The sequence below is a fragment of the Phoenix dactylifera genome, chromosome 8, assembly GCF_009389715.1.
Source record: "Phoenix dactylifera cultivar Barhee BC4 chromosome 8, palm_55x_up_171113_PBpolish2nd_filt_p, whole genome shotgun sequence".
Classification (NCBI taxonomy): domain Eukaryota; kingdom Viridiplantae; phylum Streptophyta; class Magnoliopsida; order Arecales; family Arecaceae; genus Phoenix; species Phoenix dactylifera.
The window spans coordinates 25427474-25452803 of NC_052399.1; the positions used below are offsets into that span (position 1 = coordinate 25427474).

Genomic DNA, 25330 nt, shown 5'->3' on the forward strand with positions numbered 1-25330 from the left:
TCCATATGACTCTGCTAACAGATAATAGTAGTTGGCATATAACTCTGCCAGGGAGTAATAGAGTTGGCATATGACCCTACCAGTGAAAAATAATAGTTGGCATACGACCCTATATAGTTGGCATACGACCCTACCAACGGATAATAGTACTTGGCATACGACCCTACTAGCGGATAATAGTAGTTAGCATACCACCCTACCAACGGGTAATAGTAGTTGGTGTTTGTCGGTTACGACCCTGTCATAGGTATAATAGTGACCTTAGCATTTCGTTTGAGATTAGTAATTTGATCAATGATATGGTTAAATGGTAAATAATTTATATTTTTATTTATGCTATACGCTTGGAACCATGTTTATGGCATATTGATGATTTATATATGTATAATTGACTTTATGACTTACTTTATCATATGATACTATGAAATGTTCTATTTTGCAATAATTATTATTTTCACATTATGATGTATCGATTCATGCAAAAACTTATGCTTGATCTGGTAAAGTAGTAAAATGTTTACTTACTGGGCTGTGTTACTCATATATCTATATTCTTATTTTTCTCTCTCCAGACGAATAGGGTCGATAGGAATGTAGAATGGTGCAGATTTGGAGTTCGCACTAGCAAGCTTGACCAATTTGTGAAAGAATTTTAGTATTTTAAATCGACTATAAATTTGTAGTTAATGATTTTTTGAATATTGAGGATTATGAGTTTAGTATTTATGTTTAGATTTATATACTCTGAATCAATATTGAATGCATTAAATGGACAATGAAATTAGACTTTTATTTATTACATTTTGTTGAGAGGAATTTGAAAGTTAAATGAAACGTTTGGCTTTGTATAATCATGGATTGTATCCCTCGGTAGCACGATCATATCATGCTTCGGATCTATGGCGCAACATATTATGAGGTTGTTTTTCTGCCAAATATTATCTCATTTTAAGTGCATATAAATGTGAGAAAGCTTAGATAGGGTACACATCAGTATTGGAAGGGAAAGTGCTGTGCACTGTTGTGTTGTTTTTTTTTTTTCCCTTGAGAACCAGGGCATCTTATTCTGTCCCCTGCTGTCTTCCGTCGCTCTCTCTTCCCCCTTCCCACATTCCTATCTAGATATGATTTCCTCTTGGCCTTTTGTTCTCCCTCGGTGGAGGAAGCTTGGCTTTTAAGGCTCCACTGACACTGCCCATCCCTCGCTACATGCTGTCAACTTCCTCTTTTTCCTCCGCGCCCTCTTTAAAAACATCACTCGCGTTCGCAACAAACGTAAGCAAATGGGGAAGAAATGAAAGAAAAAAAAAAACTCTGTTCTCTTTCCTTATATACTACAAAATTATAGACAAGAGGTGTGGCCTATTCCTTGAACCTGTCCTTTCCAAACCCAAATTTTGTGAAATAAGTGAACTTATCTGTCGTTCTGCTAAAAATTTTCTTGGGTCCTCAAACATCCAGTGTAGCTCAAGTTTATGATATTTACATACAAAAACCTCTTAGTGGGGCTTTGTTCTGAAGTCAAATGATTCTCTATGATGCATGTTTTGCACTATAGAGTGTTGTGCAACTCTGGACAACCCCTATATCATCTATTTTGAAGATGGACAACTATGGCTATGCTTGCAACTCATCGTGTTTGACATCCTCTATGACCATTTCTATTGCTGTGATATGTTATAACCGTCCATCTTCGAGATGGATGATGTGGCAGCTTCATGACGCACGACAACATACCCCACAGGTTTAACCTATAGGACAAGTAGGCCCAAGAAAAATTTTAGATAGTACCAGTCTAGATAAACTAAGATACTAGAACTTCTTATAATGATAAAAATTCACAATACGAAGTCCAACATTATTTTAAACTCGACTTATGTTGACTACATAATATTTTATTAAAAATACAAGGGACTGCTTCTAAGACCTAGTTTTCTTGCTCAACCCAGGATCCCATCTACACTATTTGTTGGTGTCTAAAAAGGACAAGAAAAACGAACGTGAGCTAATAGTCCAGTAGATCACCTATATCTCTTGTTCGATCAAACATATTGTGCATGAAATATCGATTTCATAATATAAGATTTTCAAGCATGCTGATGAATGCAAAATATGTAAATCATGTATATCAATATAACTTTCAAAATTTTTTAATGCATCTAATTAAGAGATAGATTTTCTAAATCAATGTAGACGAACCATCTATTTTCTCTCCTAATTATAACTTTGGCCACGATCAGCACATGGCAAGATCTCGAAGAGGCTAGATTCTGACTACAACATGCCCTCAATTAGCATATGCTAGTGATCGCTTCATTGATGACCTAGAAAGAAACTAGCTTTGAAATCACATAGAAAATATGCTTCCATCAGCATATGCCAGCAATTAGCCTCTACTGGCCAAGCTCGAAAGAAAATTAAGTATTATAAATATTCGAATGTAGGTGTAGAATTAAGCAATAAAAAAAAATTATATACATGATAAAATACTAGGGTAGCGGTGCTTATTGCTTAACTCACAAAGCACAAGAAAATTATCCAACCATATTACGCACAACCTAGATAGAATGCATTAACTATTAGGTTTAATTTCATTGAAAGAAAACATAGATAACAATTTAAAATCTTGGGCATACGAAGGATCCTTTGGTTCATGGAGCCCACCTCAGGTTCCACAATTCAGAAATCTTCTAAATCAGGAGTTGTGACACCAAATCCATTGGTTAGTGGCCAAGATCTGAATGCACAATCTTGACCTAATTTGGCCACGAACAATTTTCTATAAATCTAATATTTATATTTATCATAATTAAGTTAAACATCCATTTAACGAAATTGATCCTAAATTCTATTTTTTTCTCTGAACATCACCATTCCAAATTAATTTATCAAAATTAATTAAATGAGAGGATCACAATTTTTATCAAAATCTAAAATTTGAGATCACAGAATAAGATAAGATTAGATGATTTCCTGGACGACCACTCTCCTACAAAATTTGAGATCATATGATTAAGGAGGAAATAAAATAAGAAAGATGGATTCGGTATCCTAAATCTGATTAGATTTGAGGGGCACCCAACAAGATCAGAGGAAGATCCGATCCGAGTATGGACACATCGGCCAAGGCCATTGATGGCCCATGGGTGGGGGCCTCACAACAGGAATCAATGGTAAAAATAGCATCAGGGGAAGGAGGAGCAAGAGAGAGAGACGAGGGAAATAGAGAGGAGGTGGGGGGGTCAGGACGCTATCTGCATTCTGTGCCATGGCCACAGGGTGGGCGGAGGACCCACCTTGCCGGCCACATGCACCTGAGAGAAGAGGAGGGCGGGCCCGACGGCCATTGGGGTTGTGTCAAGCATGGTGGCGATCGACGAGAGGAAGGAGATAGCCGGCTTAGCTCAAATCAGTCATCCAAGAGAGCGACCATGTATGACCACCTTGCCGGCCGGCAAGATGAGCGAAGGCCAGAAAGAGGGGAAAAAACGAGTGAAATCCGGCAGGATGCCGCCTGCAAGATATCCGTGGGAGGAGTAGAGAGAGAAGAAGAAAAGGATAAGAGTTCCCGGCGAGTTTACTAGGATTGGAAATGAAAATTCTTTGCTTGAAACAAGGCAAGGTGGTCCTTCCATTTCCTCGCCGGAATCTGGCGAGGAGAAAGTGGTCAGCGCAAGGTCAAGGGCTGAGAAGGTTGAAGGAGGTGAAGAGATGATATATGGATTTGGGCAGTGGTGAAGAGCATTTGAGGGAGCGAAAGGGAAGAGGATTTGAAGATTTGGGCAAAGATTCCTTAGCATTTCTGCACGCTCTCGCCGATCGAGATGGCGCTGACCCGAGATCTCCCCGGAGGTCTCGTCTTGACCACCGCACATTGGTGGGGCTTCAGCCACTCAGGCCGGATTCGGCATCCTTCCCGGCTAATAAGTTACTGCTAGATTGACTCGGCTGACTCGGTTGAGTCGAAGCCGAGCCGGCCTGAGTTGGAGGCGGAGTTAGGGACAACACTTGCACCTATGCTATTTCCATCGTTATCATTTGATTATTTTATTTCTCGCTAATCCAATACCAGTGGCATGCTCACACAATCACCAACTTAGTTGGTAGCTTGTGCTCCTATCTCGACAGGATAGAGGGCAACAGGCATATGCTCAAAATGATTAGAAAATTTTCAAATATAAGAAATAGATGACTATTTGGACTTAATTTGGTAGGATACAAATTGGTTAAACTAGAGAATTAATAAACAATTTTGTTTAATTTAACTTATCTAACACATAAACTGACAAAATTTATGCCAAAATATTAGAACTAAGTATAGAAAATTGATCAATATTGAGGGATGAATCCTCTAATGTTTTGGGTGGGGATTGATCTAAGTTTGACCTAAAGTTTACTTAGGCTTTTAGTGTACTTTTGGCATTTTTTCTGGTCTTAGCCTAGGAGAATTTGGGTGCCACTGGGTTAAGGTTTTTGTATTTCCATTCTTAAAGGAGTTTTCTACTATCCAAGGATTCCTCATGCCTAGGGTTGTCTAAAAATAAACTATAATGAATGGTAAATAATTGAAATCAGCAAAAAATAGTGACAAAATATAACTTCCAATGAGGAAAGTTTTTTCAATATAGATGTTTGTCTTTTTTTAATGAGACAACAACAACTGATCAAACAACCATTCTTCTTGAAGGATTCATGTGCATTATATATGAAAGGATCACTCATTTACTATTGTCGAACAAAGACTTCTTTCCCATGGACAACTCACATGTACCCCGCCTGCCAGGTACTACTGTCTATATAAAACTCTTGGATGATAACTCTAAAGTGAGTAACATTGTGCAGAGCATAATAAAATTTAGCGTGTTATTTGTAAGAAATAAGGAAACTTTGATATGTACCCTCTCTGTTCTAACCATCATCCTTAGTGCGTATATAATATATGCTTATGCTTATCTCTACAATTATCATGCTAAAATATCGAAGCTTCGTTTATGCTCCTGAGCCTTCATCAGTTGTGGAATATTGCCAATTGTCTATTCTCAAGATGTTCGTTTTGTATATATTAGTATCCAGCATGTGCGATGCATGTGTAAGAATTCTTTCTCAAGGAAATGTTTCGTCATGAATAAAAGGATAAACATATATTTTTCCTATTCTAAGGATATGATATTTAAGAATTTAAATGCAACATCTGTTGCTTTTAAACATTGAGCTTTAGAGTTCCGTATTGTAGGGATCCTTACACACTTCTTCTGTTTAAGTACCGACATTCTCACCAAGCTAAGAGTCTAAATCTATTCAAATCCAATCACAAATACATCAACTCTATTTTCTGTCACTTCACTTGATTCTTCTCGGATAGAGAGTTATGTCCGGTCAAAATATTATCCAAAAAGAAAACTTTCAATTCGACCAGCCTATTTTGGGGTCTAAATGGTGGAATTTCATTTCAGTTCAAGCTTCTATTGTAAATCTCGAAAAGATACCCAATTTTAAAAAAAGATCACCTTAATCGGGTATCATATGATCAAGTTATGCCCTTCAAAAGTTTGGCATGGGACTCGACTTTTTGATGCGGTCGATTTCACTTCTGAACCCTCTCTAGCCCTGCTCGAAGTGGACAAAGCGTTCCACATCAAGTTAGTGATCCTCCTGAATATTCTTAGTAGCCAAAATTATCTACATTGAGTCTGGTGATCTTTTTGAATGTTAGTGGCTAAAATATTACATATCGAGTTTGGTGATCTTTTTGAATACTCGTAGTGGGCAAAGTAATCCACATTGAATTTGGTGATCATTTTAAATACTTGTAGTGGTCAAAGTGGTCCATATTGAGTCCGGTGATCTTTCTATATTAGAGCTCTCATTTTTTAGAAAATTTAGCTCCCGCTAAATCAGAACTAAAAATGAGAAAATGGTTGCTTTCTTGCTTTGTGGCTGAACCACTTAGTTTTGCTCGAAGATAGAGTGGTTGGTGCTCGCATTGAAGGCGTCACCAATCAAAACACAATCTTGGTGCGTTGGGCTATCTTCTTCTCTAGTTGCCAGAGATGTATCATCATTTCATCATCCATTGAGATAGAACTAGCAACCATACTTATCTTTATCCTTTAATATACTTCAAGCATGGATAACCCCAGAGATGTATCATCATTTCATCATCCATTGAGGTAGAACTAGCAACCATACTTATTTTTATCCTTCAATATACTTCAAGCATGGATAACCCCTCTCCTTATTATTTGTACCGCTCACGCATCTGAACCGTGCACTAAGGCTCTCATAGATGTAGAGGACTAAAGCTTTGATACCAAGTTGATTCAATCAAGGAGAATAAATATTTTTTCAATCTGCTTGACTCGGATCTCTCAAAAGAAAGATAGAATAAGATGGAAAGAATCGCAAAAGTAGGGTAACACAATTTGGGTTAGATTTCTCTTTTTAAATTTAGTAGGACTTTTTTTTCTAAAATAGACATCTCCAGTAGAAATATTTTAAAAAAAGCTAAAAATTTTGAAGAGATAGATCTTAACTTCTAATCAACTCTGTCTTCGGTCACCTCACTTAATTGTTCTTGGATAGATAGCTACGTCCAGTCAAAGTATTATCCAAAAAAAAAACTTTCGATTTGACCAGCCTCTTTTAGGATCTAAATGGTAAAACTTCATTCCAATTCAATTTCGTAGTTGTAGATCTCAAAAAGATACCCAATTTCAAAAATAGGTTATCTCAATCGGACATTATATGACCAAGTTATAGCTTTCAAAAATTTAGTATGCAACTTGGCTTTCCACTGTGGCGGATCTCGCTTTTGAATCTTGTCCAGCCCTGCTCGTAGTGGACAAAGTATTCTACATCGAGTCTAGTAATCATTCTGAAACTCGTAGTGGCTAAAGTGATCTACATCAAGTCTGATTATCCTTCTAGATGCCCGTAGTGGTCAAAGTGTTCCACATCGAGTTTGGTGATCCTCTTGGATATGCATAATGACCAAAGTGATTCACCTCAAGTTTGGTGATCCTCCTGGATACTCGTAGTGGTCAAATTGGTCTAAATTGAGTCCGATAATACTTCTGGATCAAAAACATAGCAAAGTAGTATTAAAGACAATACTAAAATAATATATTGGTCAATGTTGTAAAAATACATTACCCCCTATCCCGTTAAAACAATATGATCAAGCTTAATCTAATCTCCTATAATACAACTAGATCAATTTAGCATATGCAAATTCACATGTGATGCATCGACTGTTATATAAATAGTTGAGATTAAATACACAATTTTTTTTTATTCTTTATCCTTGATGGTGGTATACTTAACAAAATAGTCTATAAGCCCCTTGCCTGAAACAAGGGTCTTAGATCCGCTCTTTCTTAATTAGATAGAAATATTGTAATTTTCTCTCTAGAGTCTTTAAGAGAGAAACGAAGACAAGAAGACAAAATTGGAACATCATAAAGTAAAGCCATTGATTTTTTTGTTGGTTTCAAAAGAGGGATTGTGGGGCAATTTTTTTAACAAGGAATGCAATTACTAGCTAGCAAGTTGGGGAGCCATAAAAATTTTAACTATTGAATTTTTAATTTGCTTTACAAAATATAGATAATAGGACCAACTAGAATCAAACTGATCCTTAGATAAGGTGGAAACTTGAACCTTAATTAAGATCCTTATCAAATTCAAACAACAACACACTGTAATCAAAATTTTAGCCCACTATCGAATTTTTTCAGTATATAACTTCATGCGAACATGTCTCATTCTTACAAAGCAATTTCCAGAGATTCTCCATCAACAGCAGTATTGTAGCTTTCTAATTGCCTTTGGGATCATAATCCTAGCCAAGTGATGATTTGTGGTGCTCCGGCCCGATTGCATAGATCATTCCTGTCGGTCTCACAGTCTTAGCTTTTCCAGTCTTTACACGTAGGTCCACTTGTTATTGCAAAGGTGAGGTGCTACAACCGCCCAAGCCAAAGTAAGTAACGTGCTACTGCAACTCTCCAAATCATGACCCAAGATAAAATAGATAAAGATGAGCTTAGTCTAAGTCATCTACCAGCAAGGCTGCAGAAAAGTGAGAAGAGAGACCAAGGAAATTAACAAAAATAAATTAAAAAAAAAAATATTGTTGTTAGAAGAAGATGAGATCAGCGAGAGTTTGGGATGAATTTAATTTAAATTAAGAAGCCATGATTAGATTAGGGATTGAGAACGCTTGGGATGGATGATTGCCGGCAGTATTCTCTTTCAAGGGAATGCATGTGTTGAGATCCCCCTTCCATCATACACCCATTTGCCCTGACCTAATAAACAAACCAGAATACAAATTTACTTACACAAAGGCCAACCTTGATTAATAAATCCAAGTAAACGCGGCTTTCTCATATTCTTTTGTATGTGAGAGCATGCGACTCTTTTCTAAATGCTTGATATAATGCCAAGGCTTCAATCGCATGGCTTTACTTGACAACTGTGGATATTAGGATAAATTATGCTATGAAAAGTATAAAAAGCATCCTTTTCTTGATGTGAAAGTATAAAAAGCACCAGATAGCCGAATCCTGAGTATTCTCAGCTCACAACGTGCTAGCATTTTATCAAAGTATGCCTAATAAGAAAAAACTAGTGGTCTTTTTTTTCCATAGAAAACCATTATATAAACCTTTGGATTATTTGAACAATAAAAATATATAGGTCTCTTATTGTGGACATCGAGTCTAGTTAATTTTAAGCACTAGAAAGTACAAAAAAGATGCAATCATATCCTGAGCCTAAATGTTAGCCTCTTTGAGCAATATTAATCCCATAATAACTAAATTTTTTCCAATATTGACCATTTGATTTGCGAATCTTTTACCCCACAAATTCAAGTCGATATCTTCTTGTAAAGCCTTGATGGATATTTTAAGACACTAGTTCAGAATGCCTATTTGTGGATTTATGTGTCCAAAATTCATTTTGTAACAATATAGGGCCTCACCTAAAAAGTATGGCTAGAAGGTGTTATTTAGGTTCCTTAACTATACTCCTTCCGTTTAAGCCGGGATACTCTTGCTAGGTTAAGGACTAAATTTAATCAAATCTAGTCATAAACACTATGATCGACTTGCGATCAGTCCCAAATGGTCTCGTATTTAGTGTCCTCTGATCTAGGTTCGTTTGGATATTATTTATAACAATATAGGATCTCATTCAAAAAAAGCTAGATAGAAGATGTTATTTTACTTCCTTGCCCTATATATATAAATATGCAAGATCTCTTCAATATATAACCAATGTGGAAATAAACACTGGGTGATGAGTGTGACAACATTTGCTAGAATAGATTTTGGATACTTATACAAGGACAAGAAACTTAAGTAACATCTCTAATTAATCTTTTTAGGTGAGGTCTTAGCAAATGTAGACTAGGAGACACTACGATATTGATTTTCTTTGGGCTGATCATAGGTTGATCATGATGTTTGTGATTGAATTTGGTCCCTTAGTATGCCATCTATTTAGTCCTACATTAGTTATGTACAAAGTAGATCTTGGATCATATATAGGTCCAAGAAATTTAAGCTAAATAAAGTCATATTTTGAGCAAAAATTGCAATTATCAATATGGTCCCGTCATTTGCGGGGAACATCCCTATTAAAGGAACTAGCTCAGGAGTATCTCCCTATCAAGATATGCTATGAGAAGCATCCCAGTTTTTGCCATAAGATATTAAAGCAAAAATGCAGATAAAGTGCCAATATCCACCTATCAAGTTGACTAAGAGAACACATAGACTATATTCCATACTACCAAATAATATGCAACAACGAGCCACACAACATACCAAAGTGAGGCATCATCGATCGCCTATCCTTAAACCGAAAGGCCGTTTAATTAGATCATTTAATCATGAACATGAGAATGCAAAGGCTAACTTCCACTGAACCGCACCGCCGACCAATGGGCTACCATGAATAGTCTTAATCAATGTTGCAAAGTGTTGTGTTTATTATTGTTCCAAAGGCATGGTCCATTTTTACCAAAAAGTTGCCTCCTTTGTGTTTAAGTTAATCCGGCCAGCGGCATGAGGTGGGAGAATAATGGAATGAGCTCCTGTGGGTCCTAAGCTTCCTTTTCGCACCCAGCAGCCACCAAACATGACACATAGTCCTGGTGTCCGGGTCACCTCCCACCCTATCTCTTTCTTCAAAAGGAATCCGGTTGTGATCACCACCAGGTGAAAGTTTTGGACTCCATTCTTGTTCACAAAAGAGGCACTCATTCATATATAGTTCGTTCAAGAGAGAGGCTAGAAACCAACGAGTATATATATATGCATCACAGGGTATCCAAGGTAAACACTCTTGTTCACGAATTGAAAGGGAGCCCTTTTACATAAGAAGACAATCAAATTAATCAGTCTCGGATTTCACGTTTCATTGCATTGTTCACGTCTAGGGCCAGTACCTATTGTCAAGTGAGTTGCCTCCGCATGCAAACCTGATGGCTTTGGCATCTAAAGTTAGTTTATTAAATCTTTTCAGTATCGACTTTCTTTCGCAATTCTTCAATATCTTTCCATGATTTCCTCCACAAATGTCTCTGAATTTCTATATATCAATCTCTGGTCAAGCCATGTATTGCATTCCTTCCTCTTTTGTTAAAAAAATTGTAGTTGAGCTCATTCGGTGAAGCATGAATAATATATTTGAGATGGTTAGTATTAGGAAGCACAATGGTATATGTAAAGCTCTCCTTGGGCATCCTTTAATTGCTACAATATTGGCTTGAAAGGTAACATACCGAGAAGTTGAGACAATAATTCACTAATACTTTGACTGTGGTACTACGAATCATCAATTTGCTTGACATGATTAAAATTTAAAAGTTACTATAGTTATGCGATTATTCCTGTTCATCTATCAGTAGTTTTGTCTTGTTTTTTTCTTTTTCCCCTGGGAATAATGGTAGGAGCACCACAAATTAAGTAGCATTCATTGTGAGACAGTGTAACCATAATCTAGACACTTCTTTTAATAACAATTTTCAACATAATTCTAGGAAAAGATTTGTTTCTACATGACAGAAAGATGGCCAAATGTTTAAATCATGTCAGCTCTTTTTTTGGTGAAAGTTTAAATCACATCAATTAACACAGCCAAATAGGCTTCATTTGGTGCAAAGTGCGCAAAGGCATTTATGCTATGCTCAAAATCCATTGGAGGTTTCATCAGGAGGAGAAAAACATTGGAGCAATCATGTACCATCACTGCGTCCTAGCAATCATTTTAAGCCCACTTTTCTCAAGCATTTCCAAACTCCAGCAAGAAAGACGAAAGAAGAGAGGGAGAGAGAGGTGATAGCTATGGATACCAAGGCCAAGAATATATCCTCTGATCACCGGAAAATGATTCAGTTATTTTCCTCCACGGAAACGTTTTATAAAAGGAAAGGAGTACGTTATCCAGGAGGCGACACATGTATCGGCATTTACATGAGGGCGACGTACGTACGTAGGTAGACCATGTCATCCCTCGTATCCAAACACTCGATCATACATATAATATACTCTTTTGTGTATATAGAAATAGAGGAGAGAGGAGTACGTACGTAGCAGTGGTAGCTGCAGCACAATTAGCTTTAGCCTACCCGTAGTGAAGGTTGGAGATAGACGGAGAGATACAGAGGAAATTCACGTGTATTTGGGGACAGGCCTGCATTAAAGCATGCAATTTACTGATGGTGATGAAATTATGAGGCCTTTTGTTTCTTTGTGGGCATTCTCTCTCTCTCTCTCTCCAGGCTCCTTTGTGGTGGGCTCAAGTTTCAAGCCGTCCTCTCTCTCTCTCCCTCTCTCTCTCTCACACACACATACGGCAAATGTTTTATTTATTCGTAGTATTACCAGATCCCTCACGCCCTTGGAAGAACAACTCCAGCCCCAATACCACCATCACTTCCAGCAGCCCACTCCATAAAATCGCAAAGAAGGCTGCTATGTGAGAAAGCTGCCTTCCTGTGTGTGTGTGAGAGAGAGAGAGGTGTTCCAAACCGCCTGCCTGCGCCAAAAAAAAGAAAGAAAAAGGAGAGACCTTTTCTTCAATCTCTAGCAGTATTCTCTCTCTCTCGTTTTAATCTGTATCCCTTCACGCTTGTATCGCTAAAGAACTGATCCATTCTCTAATCCCCACACCTTATTCCATGAACCATGTCCATAGCTCCACATAGAAAGAAAAAGCCATAGATTTGAATTCAGCAAGCTAGATAGAAACAGGGAAGACTATAGGAGCAGCATCACACATGTTGGGCTCTCCATCACCGGCTCCGCCGCAACCTCTCAGCATCAATACCTCCTCCAACTCTTCCATCCATCCTCAACAACCCTTCCCTCCATTGTGCAATGCCAATGCTAGCAAGAAAAAGAGAAGGCCGGCCGGCACTCCAGGTATGAATAAAACCAACATATGCCATGAATGTTTGCTACTAGTTTACTTTAGTAGCATAGTTTTTTTTTTTTTCTGTCATCAAGAATTATATCATCTTTGTTGGGAAAATTGGGTGGTGATGTGGGTGGTGGCGAATGTTAGACCCTGACGCCGAGGTGGTGTCGCTGTCGCCGAGGACGTTGCTGGAGTCGGATCGATATGTTTGCGAGATCTGCAACCAGGGTTTCCAGCGCGACCAGAACCTGCAGATGCACCGGCGGCGGCACAAGGTGCCATGGAAGCTGCTGAAGCGGGAGGCCACCGAGGCGCGGAAGCGGGTCTTCGTGTGCCCCGAACCGAGCTGCCTGCACCACGACCCGTGCCACGCCCTCGGCGACCTGGTCGGCATCAAGAAGCACTTCCGGCGCAAGCACAGCAACCACCGGCAGTGGGTTTGCGCCAAGTGCTCCAAGGCCTACGCCGTCCAGTCCGACTACAAGGCCCACCTCAAGACCTGCGGCACCCGTGGCCATTCCTGTGACTGTGGCCGGGTCTTCTCCAGGTGCCATATTCTTGAGCTATCGAAATTTGATTTATAAATTCTTTTCTGTATTTTGTGTTAAAAAAGTAGTAGTAGGAAGAGAAGAGTTAATTATGTTGGGATGAAACGAGTGCCAGCGGTGTCAGTCTTATTTTTTGCTCAAAATAGCTTAATTTTTCTGCTCACAAGGACTCTAGATGAGAGTCGATTACTGAGGACATGATTTCATTTCTTTCCCATCAATTCCTTCAAGTTCTTGATCAGAAAGAAGCAAAGTGGCGTTGGGCAATTAAGAGATCAGGACCCAATTCCCAACACCTCCTTCCAATGGTTGCTTTCGTATTTGCTTTGCTTTCAGTCCCATTTAATGCCCATGAACCCAGAGCCCAAAATCTGATGCCTTGAATCTTTAAATCATCTCCCTGTCTCTTTTATTTGTTCTATTCTGGTCATGCTATATTTTATTTGCATATTTTGGATCCAAAATTTTATGATCCTCAGAAATAAATTCTTCATCTCCCTCCCTCCATGGCCGCCCTCTTTTCTTGCTCCTAATATTAGGACGAAATTATTTATTCTTTCCGTTATGCCCAACAAGCACTAATTAACAAAATAATCCGTTTGACTGCTTCCACTTTGGCATCAAATTTGGTTACCACAGGGTGGAGAGCTTCATAGAGCACCAAGATGCATGCAATGCCGGCCGAGCCAGAGCCGAGCTTCAGACACTCCAGCCTGCATGCCTATCAAGGACTGCGTCAAGCCCGAGCCGATCGAACGACACCAACTTCAGCCAAGCAGGGTGGCCTGGTCTACCAGTGCCAAATCCTGCCACCATCTTCCTCCACTCCAGCCAAATTCCCTCCCTTCCGCCGGATCGTCACTGCACCCACCACATTGAGCTCCGGCTTCTACCCCCATCCAATACCAAATCCCCAAGCCTCCCCTCATCCACACTCTCCCCTACCTCCGAAGAGGCACATGCCGCCAAATTGCAGCTATCCATCGGCCCCAGCGGTGATCGGTCACCTGACAAGGAGCCAGGATTAGCCACCATGAGGTTCGAGGAGGAGGCAAGAGAGCAAGTAAGGCTAGCAATGGCTGAGAAGGCATTGGCGGATGAGGCGAGGCATCAAGCAAAGCGGCAAATAGAATTGGCTGAGCAAGAATTCTCGAATGCTAAGAGAATAAGGCATCAAGCGCAGGTGGAGATTAATAGAGCGCATGCTCTTCGGGACCATGCAGTGAAGCAAATCAACTCGACATTGCTCCAGATTACATGCTATGCTTGCAAGCAGCAGTTCCAGGCCAAGCCCATGATGGCTTCTGACGATAATTCTCTAGTTGCGAGCTATATGTCGTCAGTGGTGACCGAAGGTGAGGAGGAGAATGATGACCAAAACCAGCAGCAAAAGATTTTTAGCACATAGTTACCAATATGTATTTCAACCCAAATCTCTCTCTCTTGAGTATACTGGGTCCTGAAATTGGGTACAGTGATGTTTGGATTTTCAAAATTTCAAGGGGTCATGTGACATGCAATGTTTTATTTTATCCCTTTTTCTTTTGACGATGGTGATTTTATGATGGCTTAGCCCTTTCTTTTCGTATTGGAATCTCTTAGGGTGGGCTTGTAATTTTTAAAGATTACCGAAAAATACTAGAAAAATCCTCATGCAATCTTAAACTCTCTCCTTCTCTCTCAGCATGTCTGTATCTCTAAATAGCTGTGCTGGCCAGATCTCTAATCAACTATTTGAAACCGTAAATCCGTTTATGTTGTTATGACTTGATATTGGCTTGTCTTTCTCCAAAAACAAAAAAAATATGAAACATGCAACGAGATTAACATAAGCTGGTTGGTGCTCGCCTTTTGTTCTCTTCTTTTCTACCCTCCACCTCTTCTCTCTTTTGTGCCTTCCTCTCTTTTTGCCTTCAGTTCTCTCTCTAATATGAGTTATATTGTTTTCCTGCAACGCTTTCTTGCTGCAACTTCCATGGAGGAAGAGTGAGTGGGAGAACGCGAACAATAGTGAACTGGGTACTGAACCAAATGCACTAGTGATCTTAAAAGTCTTAACAACCATCAGAACAGTGGAAGCTGCAGCAATACCACTACCAGCACTTTTCAGTGCTTTTGGTCTCTTCTCATTCAAATATATAATATTTCTCTTGCATATTTGATTTACATAACGACATCATGTAAAAAAAGAAAAAAATCAGAGGCATGGTTTTCAGTGCCACACTCTCTCTCTCTCTATATGAGTGAGAGAATTAGAGCAGTGGCAGGTGGTGAGAAAGGAGCCCAGCGTCCTTCCCTTGAAGAGTTGACACACAACACGGGTGGCCTTAACGTGTGGATTTTTCGTGTGGACCAGCAGTGGTAACCCTTCGCCACCACAACCGAAGCCAAGCTTTGGCTACATCTAGAGAACCCGGGCAAGGAACGCGATCTCCCTTGGCAAGCCAACGGGGTTTTCCTCGTTCTCCTTGCTTTCCTCGGCCAACGTGAGCTCCCTCCCTCCCTCTCCGCCCCTCTCTCTCTACGTTTTTCAGTAAGCCTTTCTCTCTACGCTGTTACTTCGCCTCCTTTCTCTTGACCTTTTCTTCTCACCTTTTTCACCTCAGTGAATGCACTACTGACTCTCCCGTGTTGGCTGGCACCGGGCAGGACGTTGCAGTGCCTTTGGGTTCAGAAAGTAGGTCAAGACCCAATAGGCCTTTAATTGTTGGGATCCTTGGAGTTTGGCTGCTCTTAGCCTTTTTTTTCGGCTTCCTCTCTTCTTGCGTCACTGGAGGTTTCATGCGCAAAGGAGGGGATTGATATGGCTATGTAATGGAGGACACGAGAAAATGTTTACATGTACGTCTTATCATTGTGAAGTGTGAAGGATTCGGTTGGCTTTTTCGTCTCTAGCTTAAATTTCTTGTATTATATAACCTAGCCTAGAAAAATCCTATGTAGGCATGTTTGAGAATTTTCAGACTAGGAAAATCTTTAATTATATATGTTATACCTAATATACATAATCTGTTTAAAAAAGAATATTCATGAAAGGTCACAACCATGATCTAAAAATGGAATATATGATGTAGCACAACATTTTTTTTAAAAAAAAACGTGATATCAACAAGAGACCAAGAAAGTAGAAATTGATGCTTTCTCTCGAGATATTTTATAGAGAGAGATTGGAACTCAATGGGTGACACGGGTGAAGCCCAACATATATACCAAGTCAGGCCTGCGCCCGGCCTAGCCTTCAAGCCTACTTCCTATGCCTGAGCCGGCTACCTATCGGATTCTAGGTTTTTGCGCCGAGCCCTAGGGTTTTAGACCGGGTTTCGGGCTTCTTGGACCTATTCCCCCAAATACACCAATTGGACAACGTGTTTGGCTCCTCGGCTTTGATGATGGGCTTCAAATACTTTGCCTCACTTTTCCAATTGGTGGTCGATGCCGATGACTACCTCCCTTTCTCCTTTGGGACTTAGGGCCCTCCCCTTAGTAAGCCATGTCTAGTGCTCATGCCGGTACCCCATCATCTACTGGTGAAGGAGAGACATGATTGTGCAAGGAAGAGGTGCAAGCCTTGGAATGCTTGATGTGGAGGAAATTTGGCCCGATGATCGTCATCTTCATCTCTCAGAATGCCATCAGAAGATTGTTGACGACGCCTTTGTTAGTGATTTGGAGGAGCTGGCTGACAACCGCCTTCGTAGCCGACAAGGTGGGCTTGAAGGTGGAGCGATGGAGGTTAGGGTTATGCATGAGGGCGATCTCCATGAGGGCCACGATAGAATGGTGTAGTGCACATCACCAAAGCCTTCTTAAGGATGATGACAAAGCAATGGAGGGCATGGGACTCAGTAATTGCTCTTGCAGATGGCAGGGTTAATCTTGACCAACTACCACAACGCCTTGGCTGCCATGGCCTTCATCTTAGCCTTGGTGGCCGGTTCATCTGCCTCACTAGCGTTGGTCCCAAACCCGGAGGACAATCGAAGCTTCCAAGAGAGGACGACGCCGTTGGTGGCTATGATAGTGGGTTTGGAGGAGATGAGAATGCTTTTCCAGGAGGGGATGACAGCATTGGTTGCTACTGGAAGGTGAGGAGGCGATAAACCTAGTTGCGCCATTTTTTCCTCAATCAATTGAATCGCTACTTTAGTTTAAACCAGTTAGGTCACCAAACTAGGTATGGATGGGTGGGCTATATATTATATATGTTATATTATATAGATGCTGGGCTCAAACCAGGCTAGGGCTGAAGCCAGGGATATCGACCGGTCTTCAACTGGGCTACAACTAATTTGAGATGCGCTTTGATAATCTTGACCAATTGGAAGCCTAACTAGTATTTACAAACTCAGACAAAGAGAAAGGTGACATATTCTTAGTGTGAGATTGGCTCAGTGCTGCAAGGATCCATGTGGATGTGTGTTTAGTCCTATAACGACTATACACGAGATACTTATACAGGCCAAGAAATCTAAATAACATTCTAGCTAGTCTTTTTCGGTGAGATCCTCAGTTTTACAAATGGTAGCAAAGTAAACCCACCTAATGGTCCCCATAGATTAGGGGACACTGTAGCACATGCCTATTTGGATTGATCATGAGTTGATCATGGTGTTTGTGATTAGATTTGTGGTCTTTATGAATGAATTTGGGATACATATGAATGGATTTAGATCCTTAGTTTAGTAAGCTCTATAATGTGGCACCACCTCTTAAAAGGTATGGCACACTAAGTGGCGAGGCTCAAATTTCATCATTTGGACTCCGAAACAAAACTGTCAAAATATTTTTTTTTTGGAAAAAATTTTTGACGGGACGTATCTCCTAATCCATGAAGAATTAGGTGGAGTAGCTGAAGATAAAAGTAATATAGAATTTGAGATCTACATCCTTCAAAATTTTAGCTTTTTTATGTTTATTTTTATAAGTTATGTCTATTTTGAGGAAGTTATTTCTTATTTGAACTAGATATAAGGACGGACCACACTAGCATAAAGTTTATTATCAATCAATAAAAAAAACCCAAACTATACTTTTGCCATTTTTTTAAAAATTTTCTAAATCTTTTTGAGAGAGATATTCTAGTTAAGTAGGTTTAGAAATTTTTTTCTTTATCTCGATCGGATAGTATATACATGCAATAGAAAATCAATCCTTACATGTTGTTGTACTTGCTAAAATCAGAGAGCCATTTTGAAAACTAGGTCAGCAAAATTTAGTTTGGGTTCATCAGTGAGCATAGCAGTTTGTTCCTCCATATATTGTTATGCTCAAATAACAAAAACCTTTATTTACCATTTTTAATAGAAATAATAGCAACTATTCTCTCAATTCACCCAATGATGGATTTAATAATGATGGCTCGTATGACTCTGGATATTAGCCAATATAACAAAAAATATCATACAATGATAGCTAAAGAATAGTATTTTCTTTTTTTTTAATTTTGACATTGCTCACATAAAAGTATTATTCTATAAACTAGCATGAAGATCTAAATGTTAAAAATATTATTTGAACAAGATGAATTCTGATGTGAAATTCCGGATGCTTATAATCCATTCATACAATTCTTATCATAAAAAATGGCGACATAAGGCCTGTTATCTAAATCTGTTCTGTTTATGCATAATCTTCTGATAGGGCTTTCGCACTATTGTAGCAATTGTTATTCCGAACCTTACCCTTGAGTGTATAGAGTTTATAGCCCTCGAAATTGAGTGTTCTTGAAAGTTAAATACTAAACCGGCTTACAAATACTTAGGCCTAAGAGATGAGTGGGCACAAGTGAGAGCAGATCACCGTAGGCTACGTCCTAAGGCAAACAGTCCCCAGTTATTTGTATAACATGAATTAATGATCATGATGAACACAGGGATGGGACAGCCACATGTCCATCTAAAGTATTGGCCAAATTTGGACTTAAAGATCTAACCAGGTTGAATGCAAGCTGCGCTTGATTCAGCAAATTTGATGCCTGGTGATTAATTCGACCCATCTACTTTAATTGGCTTGGATCAGCTCGGGCAGAATTTTTAAGAAGGGGAGAAAAGGTTTAGGATATTATTGTTGGATAGGCAGTTGTTTGGTGGGGCATCAACTCCCCATCCTACATTTACACAACTTAATAATACAGCATGACCAAAAATATAGTTGCATAAAGCATATATATATATATGTAATTTATCATAAACATGTTAATAAGTTATTATTCGTGTTTTATTTATCGAACTAGATTTAAGCTCAACCATCTATCTAATGAGAGGGTTGGATAGGTCGGTTTTAGGTTGAGCGACATCCAAAGTTTACAATTATTCATTGATGCTCCAAGGGAGCAGATTGTCTTTTGGATATCTAATAATACTTTCAAGCAACTTCCCTCAAAAATATGTATAGACTGTGTACTAATTGCACTTCTCTATTGTTATCATGTGAATAGTTGAAATTAGCGTTATTGCATGATCGAATGATTTCAAATAGTTATTATCAGAAGGCATACGTTATCATCTAAGGAAACATAGGCTTGGATGTAGTCAAGATGATTTTGATTACACCTGAACATGATCAACTTCAAATGAAGTTAACTTCAAGCAGAAATTTTGGGATGAAGCTCTTGTTTGCTATTCGAATAAGCTTAATAAAACTTGTTTTAAGCTTGCCAAAGTTTATTTCTATTTTTCCCAAGAGATTTGTATATACCCTCAGGCATTCATTTTTAGACCTCAGTTCTATACCTCTCGGAATTACAAATATTTCTGTACTAGTCCATCATGCTTCATGACCCATTTGATTTGTATGTACCCTCCAACCTCCACTTCTTTGCCGTTATTCACCTACTCTGCCTCCCGGTCCCCTCAGTTTCAAATACTCCTGTCCTGCATGGTGAAATCCATACCATTGCTTTCATGGTCCCGTATAAAGAGAAATCTAACTTCTTCAACTTTCTTGTTATACTTGAGCAATTCAGCAATGACCTGAAATGTTAATGATTTGTTTTAGTTAAAATTCATTTTTATTTATCTATTCATATGTTTGATTTGGCATGATGTTTTTGTTGCAGTAGTTATCATCAATAAGTCATTAAAATGTATTGCTCAAATTACATTAAATATTTTTATCTATTTTCATTAGCATTCCAATGATATGAATCTTGGCTCTGCCGTTACTCTCGTGCCTTTAGAGAGGTCCATGTTCCAATAGATAAAAAGAACTAAGGATTTTTTGCATGAATACTCTCCTAAATATCGAATTTTACATAAATACCTTTCCAAAATTGATATTTGCATGTATACCTTCGTAAATACTTATTTTGCCATTCTATTCTTTTTTTTATTTTTATTTTTGCATATGTACTTATGCTACCTAACGACGTTAAAAAATTAGCGGTTTCAAACTATTTCAGGAGAAGACATCAGTAAATGCTTGCTTGGTCTGAACTAGGATTCTTTATGGAATCAGTTATTGGAATTTTCCCAATAGTTACACCCTTCTACTTGACAACAAGAGTTTCTGGGAACGAATTTTAGGTGGTGAATTATAATTATTTGTACTGGATAATTAAAGCACGACATCTTTTCCTCCTTTTCTCTCAAAAAAGTTCAGTTACGTAATTGTAAGTTAAACCAATTCCTATTCCTAGCGTCTAGACATCCAAATCACCCGTCTTCAAGAAACATATTGACCAAGGGTTTTATATATGCTTTGTTGGGTGTAGGCTTTATTTTGGTTCGAGAGTAAGAAACTCAGTCAGCTACATAAATAGAGTAAGTTGGAGAAGAAAATGGAAAGTTAAATTATTTATATTTTCATAGGAGTAAATTATTCATTGGTTAAATAATGTAAATGGGTTTGAATGAAAAAATAACATATCTACGTTATATCCACATGTTAGAAAGACCAATTTTTACATTTCTGAAAAAAATCATTTAATCTTGGTGCTCAAACTAGATTAGATTGCTTTCTCGTTCTTATTCCCCAACTAAACAAAAATATCAATTTATTTTTAAGTGATCTGTTGGACCTAAATAATAATAATGCTAATAACATGAAAATGATGGGCATCACAGACCATGATTTGAGATGCATTTTTCACCCTCTATCCACGTATCAATAAATATTTCCTAAGCTAAAATGTCGATAACATGGTAAATGGTGGTAAATGGAATTGAGAATTGGAACAGGTCAGCTCGAAATGATTCAGACGTATGTCCAATTTTATAGGCGAAAGGTGGTGAGGACTTTAGGATAAGCGTGTTGTGCTGAATTTAGTAGGCCTACCTAAAGATATAGCAACCTAAGAATGAGCTGCCAAAATGAATTCCAAAGTCTAGGGAAAGTATGGATTAGTACAAAGGAGGGATCAGCAGCTTGGGCTCGTTCACAAGAAATGTTTCCACATAAGACTAGTTCTACATCTAAAATATTTGAATGTATAAACGTATGGCATTTTCAAATCGAAGCAGCAGTTGGACTCTAAATGAAGTTATGGGAGGTGACAATTGCATGAGACAATTTTAAAGAGACATTATAAACATCATCCAGGCCAAAATAAACAATCGATGTCTTACCTAATTGGCACTAACTGCAGCCACTTGTTTACCAAAAAGAGCAAAAAAATAAACTCCATTGTGGCTAATTGACAAGTTACCTACATCTACAAAAAGAAAAATGCACCTTGTGATTTTTCAAAGAAATAAATACATAATTTTTGTTATATATAATACATAGTGATGGGAGGCAAAATGGATCGTTCTACTCCGGCATGGAGTCACCCAATTCTGACCGAGCAAACCCTAGAGCCGAGCGAGCCGAAGAGGCTCCCTCGACCGAAGGTACAATAACGTTCTGGTTCGAGTTCCGAGGCGCCCTGCAGTGTCGACCGCGAACCGAAGAGGCTTCTTCGACCGCAGACAACGATGCCCCACCAAGAGTCGAGCAGACCTCGATCCCGCCAAGAGCCAGGCCGACCTCGATCAGAGGCTAGGCCGACCTCAGCCTGCCAAAGGCCAAGCCAACCTCAAGGGGGAGGCTAGGCCGACCTCAGCCCACGGAAGACCGAGCTGACCTCGGCTAGAGCCAGGCTGACCTCAGACCCTGCTGAAGGCCGAGCCGACCTCGGTCCGAGGCCGAGCCATGTGGTTATAGGATTGTAGCAGTAAAACCAACATAGCGCACAACCCATGTGGCTACAGGATTGTAGCACTACCAGCATCTTTTGTAGTTGAATATGATTTGTCATGATGTTTGTGATTAGATCCTTTTCTTGGCAAGAATTTGAGGACTTAAACAAAGAAAATATATGAGAACCCATACATATGCAAGCATATATTTACTTCTACATCAAGTATATGTTAGGAGTGTGTTCAGAAGGTCTTAGATATATAAACAAGACCAAGGATCTAGATTAATAGCCTTTTGACTAGTCCTTTTTAGATGAAGTCCGGATGTTGCCCTAAATTTGTGAGCACTTTAGACAAGTTATATTTACATATGTAGATGCTGTCCTATTATAACCATTTTGCAACATTATCCACGCATTGTAATGAGGTTAATAATACTCTATGGAAAGTCTCCAAGTCTTGGTTTTAGTATTCATTTACGTTTCACTCATGACCTGAAAAAAGAACCATAACCATGCACAAGAAATTAAATATAAAATGACGGACAGACAAAGCACCAGAAACAATAATATATGTGAAGGTACCTAGTCACAATAATATGAAATCCTACTGAAAAGCCTCTGATTTATTTGCTAAACACAACAGAGGAAGCGAGGAACCTTCCACCCTCATAACTCATGTGAAATCCAGGTTTGCACCAAAGCTAACGTGCAAGCCTCTTGCCCCTAATTCAGGCAAATCATCTCTAAACAAAACAAAACAAAACAAAACCAAGTACTACGAAACCCTCCCCAGTTTTCCCCGCGGCCTCCGCCACCCTACCAAAAATTAAGGTACGCACCCTAATTCCAGCCAAAAAAACAACCACCGTTGGTTGACTCGGCCCTCCTCCTCTCCCCCACCGTCAACCTGAGAGACCATTTTTCTCAACCCCGCTTTCTTCCTGCTTTCCTTCTGCCGTCATGCTTCGTGCCGGCCACCTTCTCCACCCCCCAAACCAAATGCCCTCCCCTTCCCACCTTCCATAATGCTGCTGAGAACCCGCAGCCGAAGACGGAAACCAGGCGACTCCCCCGAAAAATCGCGCCTTTCCGCATGATGTCGCCGCGGCAGTGGTGGCGCCGCGCGGCCGCAGCCGCCAAGGACAAGCGCAGCCTCTACCTCTCCCGCATTACCGGCGGCTGCCGACACCGCGCCCTCGCCGGCTCTGGAGGCTTCCGGAGCTCCGCCCTCGACGCGGCGGTGATCCACGCAACGAGCCACGACGAGCGGTCCATCGACTACAAGAACGCCGGCCGCGTCTTTGCCTGGGCCCGGACCTCGCCGTCCCTCCTCGACCCCCTGATGTGGGCCCTCGCCCGCCGCGCCGGACGAACCCGCTCCTGGCCCGTCGCCCTCAAGGCCCTCATGCTCGCCCATGGCCTCCTCCTCTGCTCCGACGAATGCCCCCCGGCCTTCTGCCTCGGTCGCCTCCCTTTCGACCTCTCCGACTTCCGCGACCGCTCCTCCCTCCCCTCCCAGTCCTCCGGCTTCTCCGCCTTCGTCCGCGCCTACTTCCACTTCCTTGACCTCCGCTCGCGCCTCCCATCCCATGAAACAGGGGACCACGACGAGAACTCCAACTCCGACTCCGACTCCGACCGCGACCTCCACCGGCTCGAGAGGCTCCAAGCCCTCCTCCATCTCTTGATGCAAATCCGCCCCTACGCCGGCGGCATGGAGGTGGGCCTCATCCTCGAAGCCATGGACTGCGTCGTGATCGAGATCTTCGATGTTTACAGCGGGATTTGCAACGGCATTGCCTGCTTTCTCGTGGGGATTCTCGGGCCGTCCGCATCGGGGGAGCGCGGCGAGGAGCAGGAGGCGATGCGGCGGCGGCGGAGGGGGGCGGTCGGGATGAGGATTCTGAGGAGAGCGGCGGAGCAAAGCTCCCAGCTTTCGGCCTACTTCGAGGCGTGCCGGTCCCTGGGGGTCCTCAACGCCACCGAGTTCCCCCCTGTGGAGCGGATCCCCGATGAGGACATCCGAGACCTCGAGAGGCTCGTCATGGGGGGCATTTCGGGAACCGACGAGGACGAGCCGGAGGAACAGGAGGCGGCTCCGGCAACGTCGCCCAGGCGGTCGGGGACGGTGGTGACGGAGGAGTGGGTGGTGTTCGACGACGGAGAAGGGGTGGCGAAGGGGCACTGTGGGAATGCGAAAGGGGAGGGGAATTCTGGGAACGGGAGGTGGGAGAGGCATTCCGGGAAGTGGAACCCTTTTCTTTGCTCGCCGGAGCGACCGTCGCCGGCGCCGTCGTCGTGGGCGGCGACGGTGAGCCACCACGACGGGGTTCCAACGTTCCGTAACGGTAATTTGATAGAGCAGTTGTGACTCATGCGTCCTTGGTTGTTTAATGAAACTACCCATATGCCATTATTCTTTTTCCCTTGTGTGTTTCATTGGAGAGGGACTTCAGCTCCAGTAATTGGTAGGATTTTTAGATTTGAATCCTTCGAAAGAGCCTGGGATTTTTGATGACGTTAAGGTGTGATGATATTGAAGCTGCTGCTTTTAGGCTCAAGGAATTAAATTGGATTAGCCTTCGGTTCTTGCACCTTAATGCAGGGAAGGACTTGTATATATGTAATGGCAAGTGAGACATTGTTTCAAGTGAGAACTAAAGTAATTATCCCACTGAATACATTGGCCAAGATGCAAGAAAAGACACTACTCAGATTGCAAACATCAGGGGAAATGGATGCAATTGTGCAATGAACATGGTACATTTGGGTTGAGATGGGAAAGTAAATTGGGAGCAAGGACGTACAAATCTATAACCTAAGCTCAAATTGATGCTCTATATGTTGCTTTTTTATCGTGGAATATATTTTTTAAATTAACAATGTTAAATTTGTATATGTTGCAACATTTGGCATCATTATTGTTGGTGGTAACTGACCAGCAATCAGATGGTGGTGGCAGCAGCAACAGCAATCACCAAAATGGTGTTAGCTATGATACGATGGTGATGACTATAATAACAGCAAACAAATAGTAATAACATTTAGAAACAAAAAAAATAATAAAGAAAATACCTCAAGAAGGGCTTGACTTGCTGTGTATCATGATTTTTGACGAATTTTCTTCTTTGAGTTTCCACTCCATTTAGGTTATGTATGTCTAACTAATATTATATCATAGTTGACCATTGTAAAAAGAACAAAAGAATAACACTAAATGGTATAGGATCAAATC

The 25330-nt window shown here is 40.5% G+C and overlaps 2 protein-coding genes across 2 annotated transcripts; both read left to right on the forward strand.

Annotated features, from left to right (window-relative positions):
• Nucleotides 1-11767: 11767 nt before the first annotated feature.
• LOC103719262 (protein indeterminate-domain 16-like) lies at nt 11768-14646 on the forward strand. Its single transcript, XM_008808415.4, has 3 exons — nt 11768-12434; nt 12577-12976; nt 13617-14646. Exons 1-3 carry the CDS (start codon nt 12290-12292, stop codon nt 14383-14385), a joined length of 1314 nt encoding a protein of 437 aa, XP_008806637.2. The 5' UTR covers nt 11768-12289; the 3' UTR covers nt 14386-14646.
• An 8044-nt stretch (nt 14647-22690) lies between these two features.
• LOC103719261 (putative clathrin assembly protein At1g25240) lies at nt 22691-24978 on the forward strand. The gene has a single exon (XM_008808414.4). The coding sequence runs from the start codon at nt 23189-23191 to the stop codon at nt 24464-24466; it is 1278 nt and encodes a 425-aa protein (XP_008806636.2). The 5' UTR covers nt 22691-23188; the 3' UTR covers nt 24467-24978.
• The last annotated feature ends 352 nt before the right edge of the window (nt 24979-25330 follow it).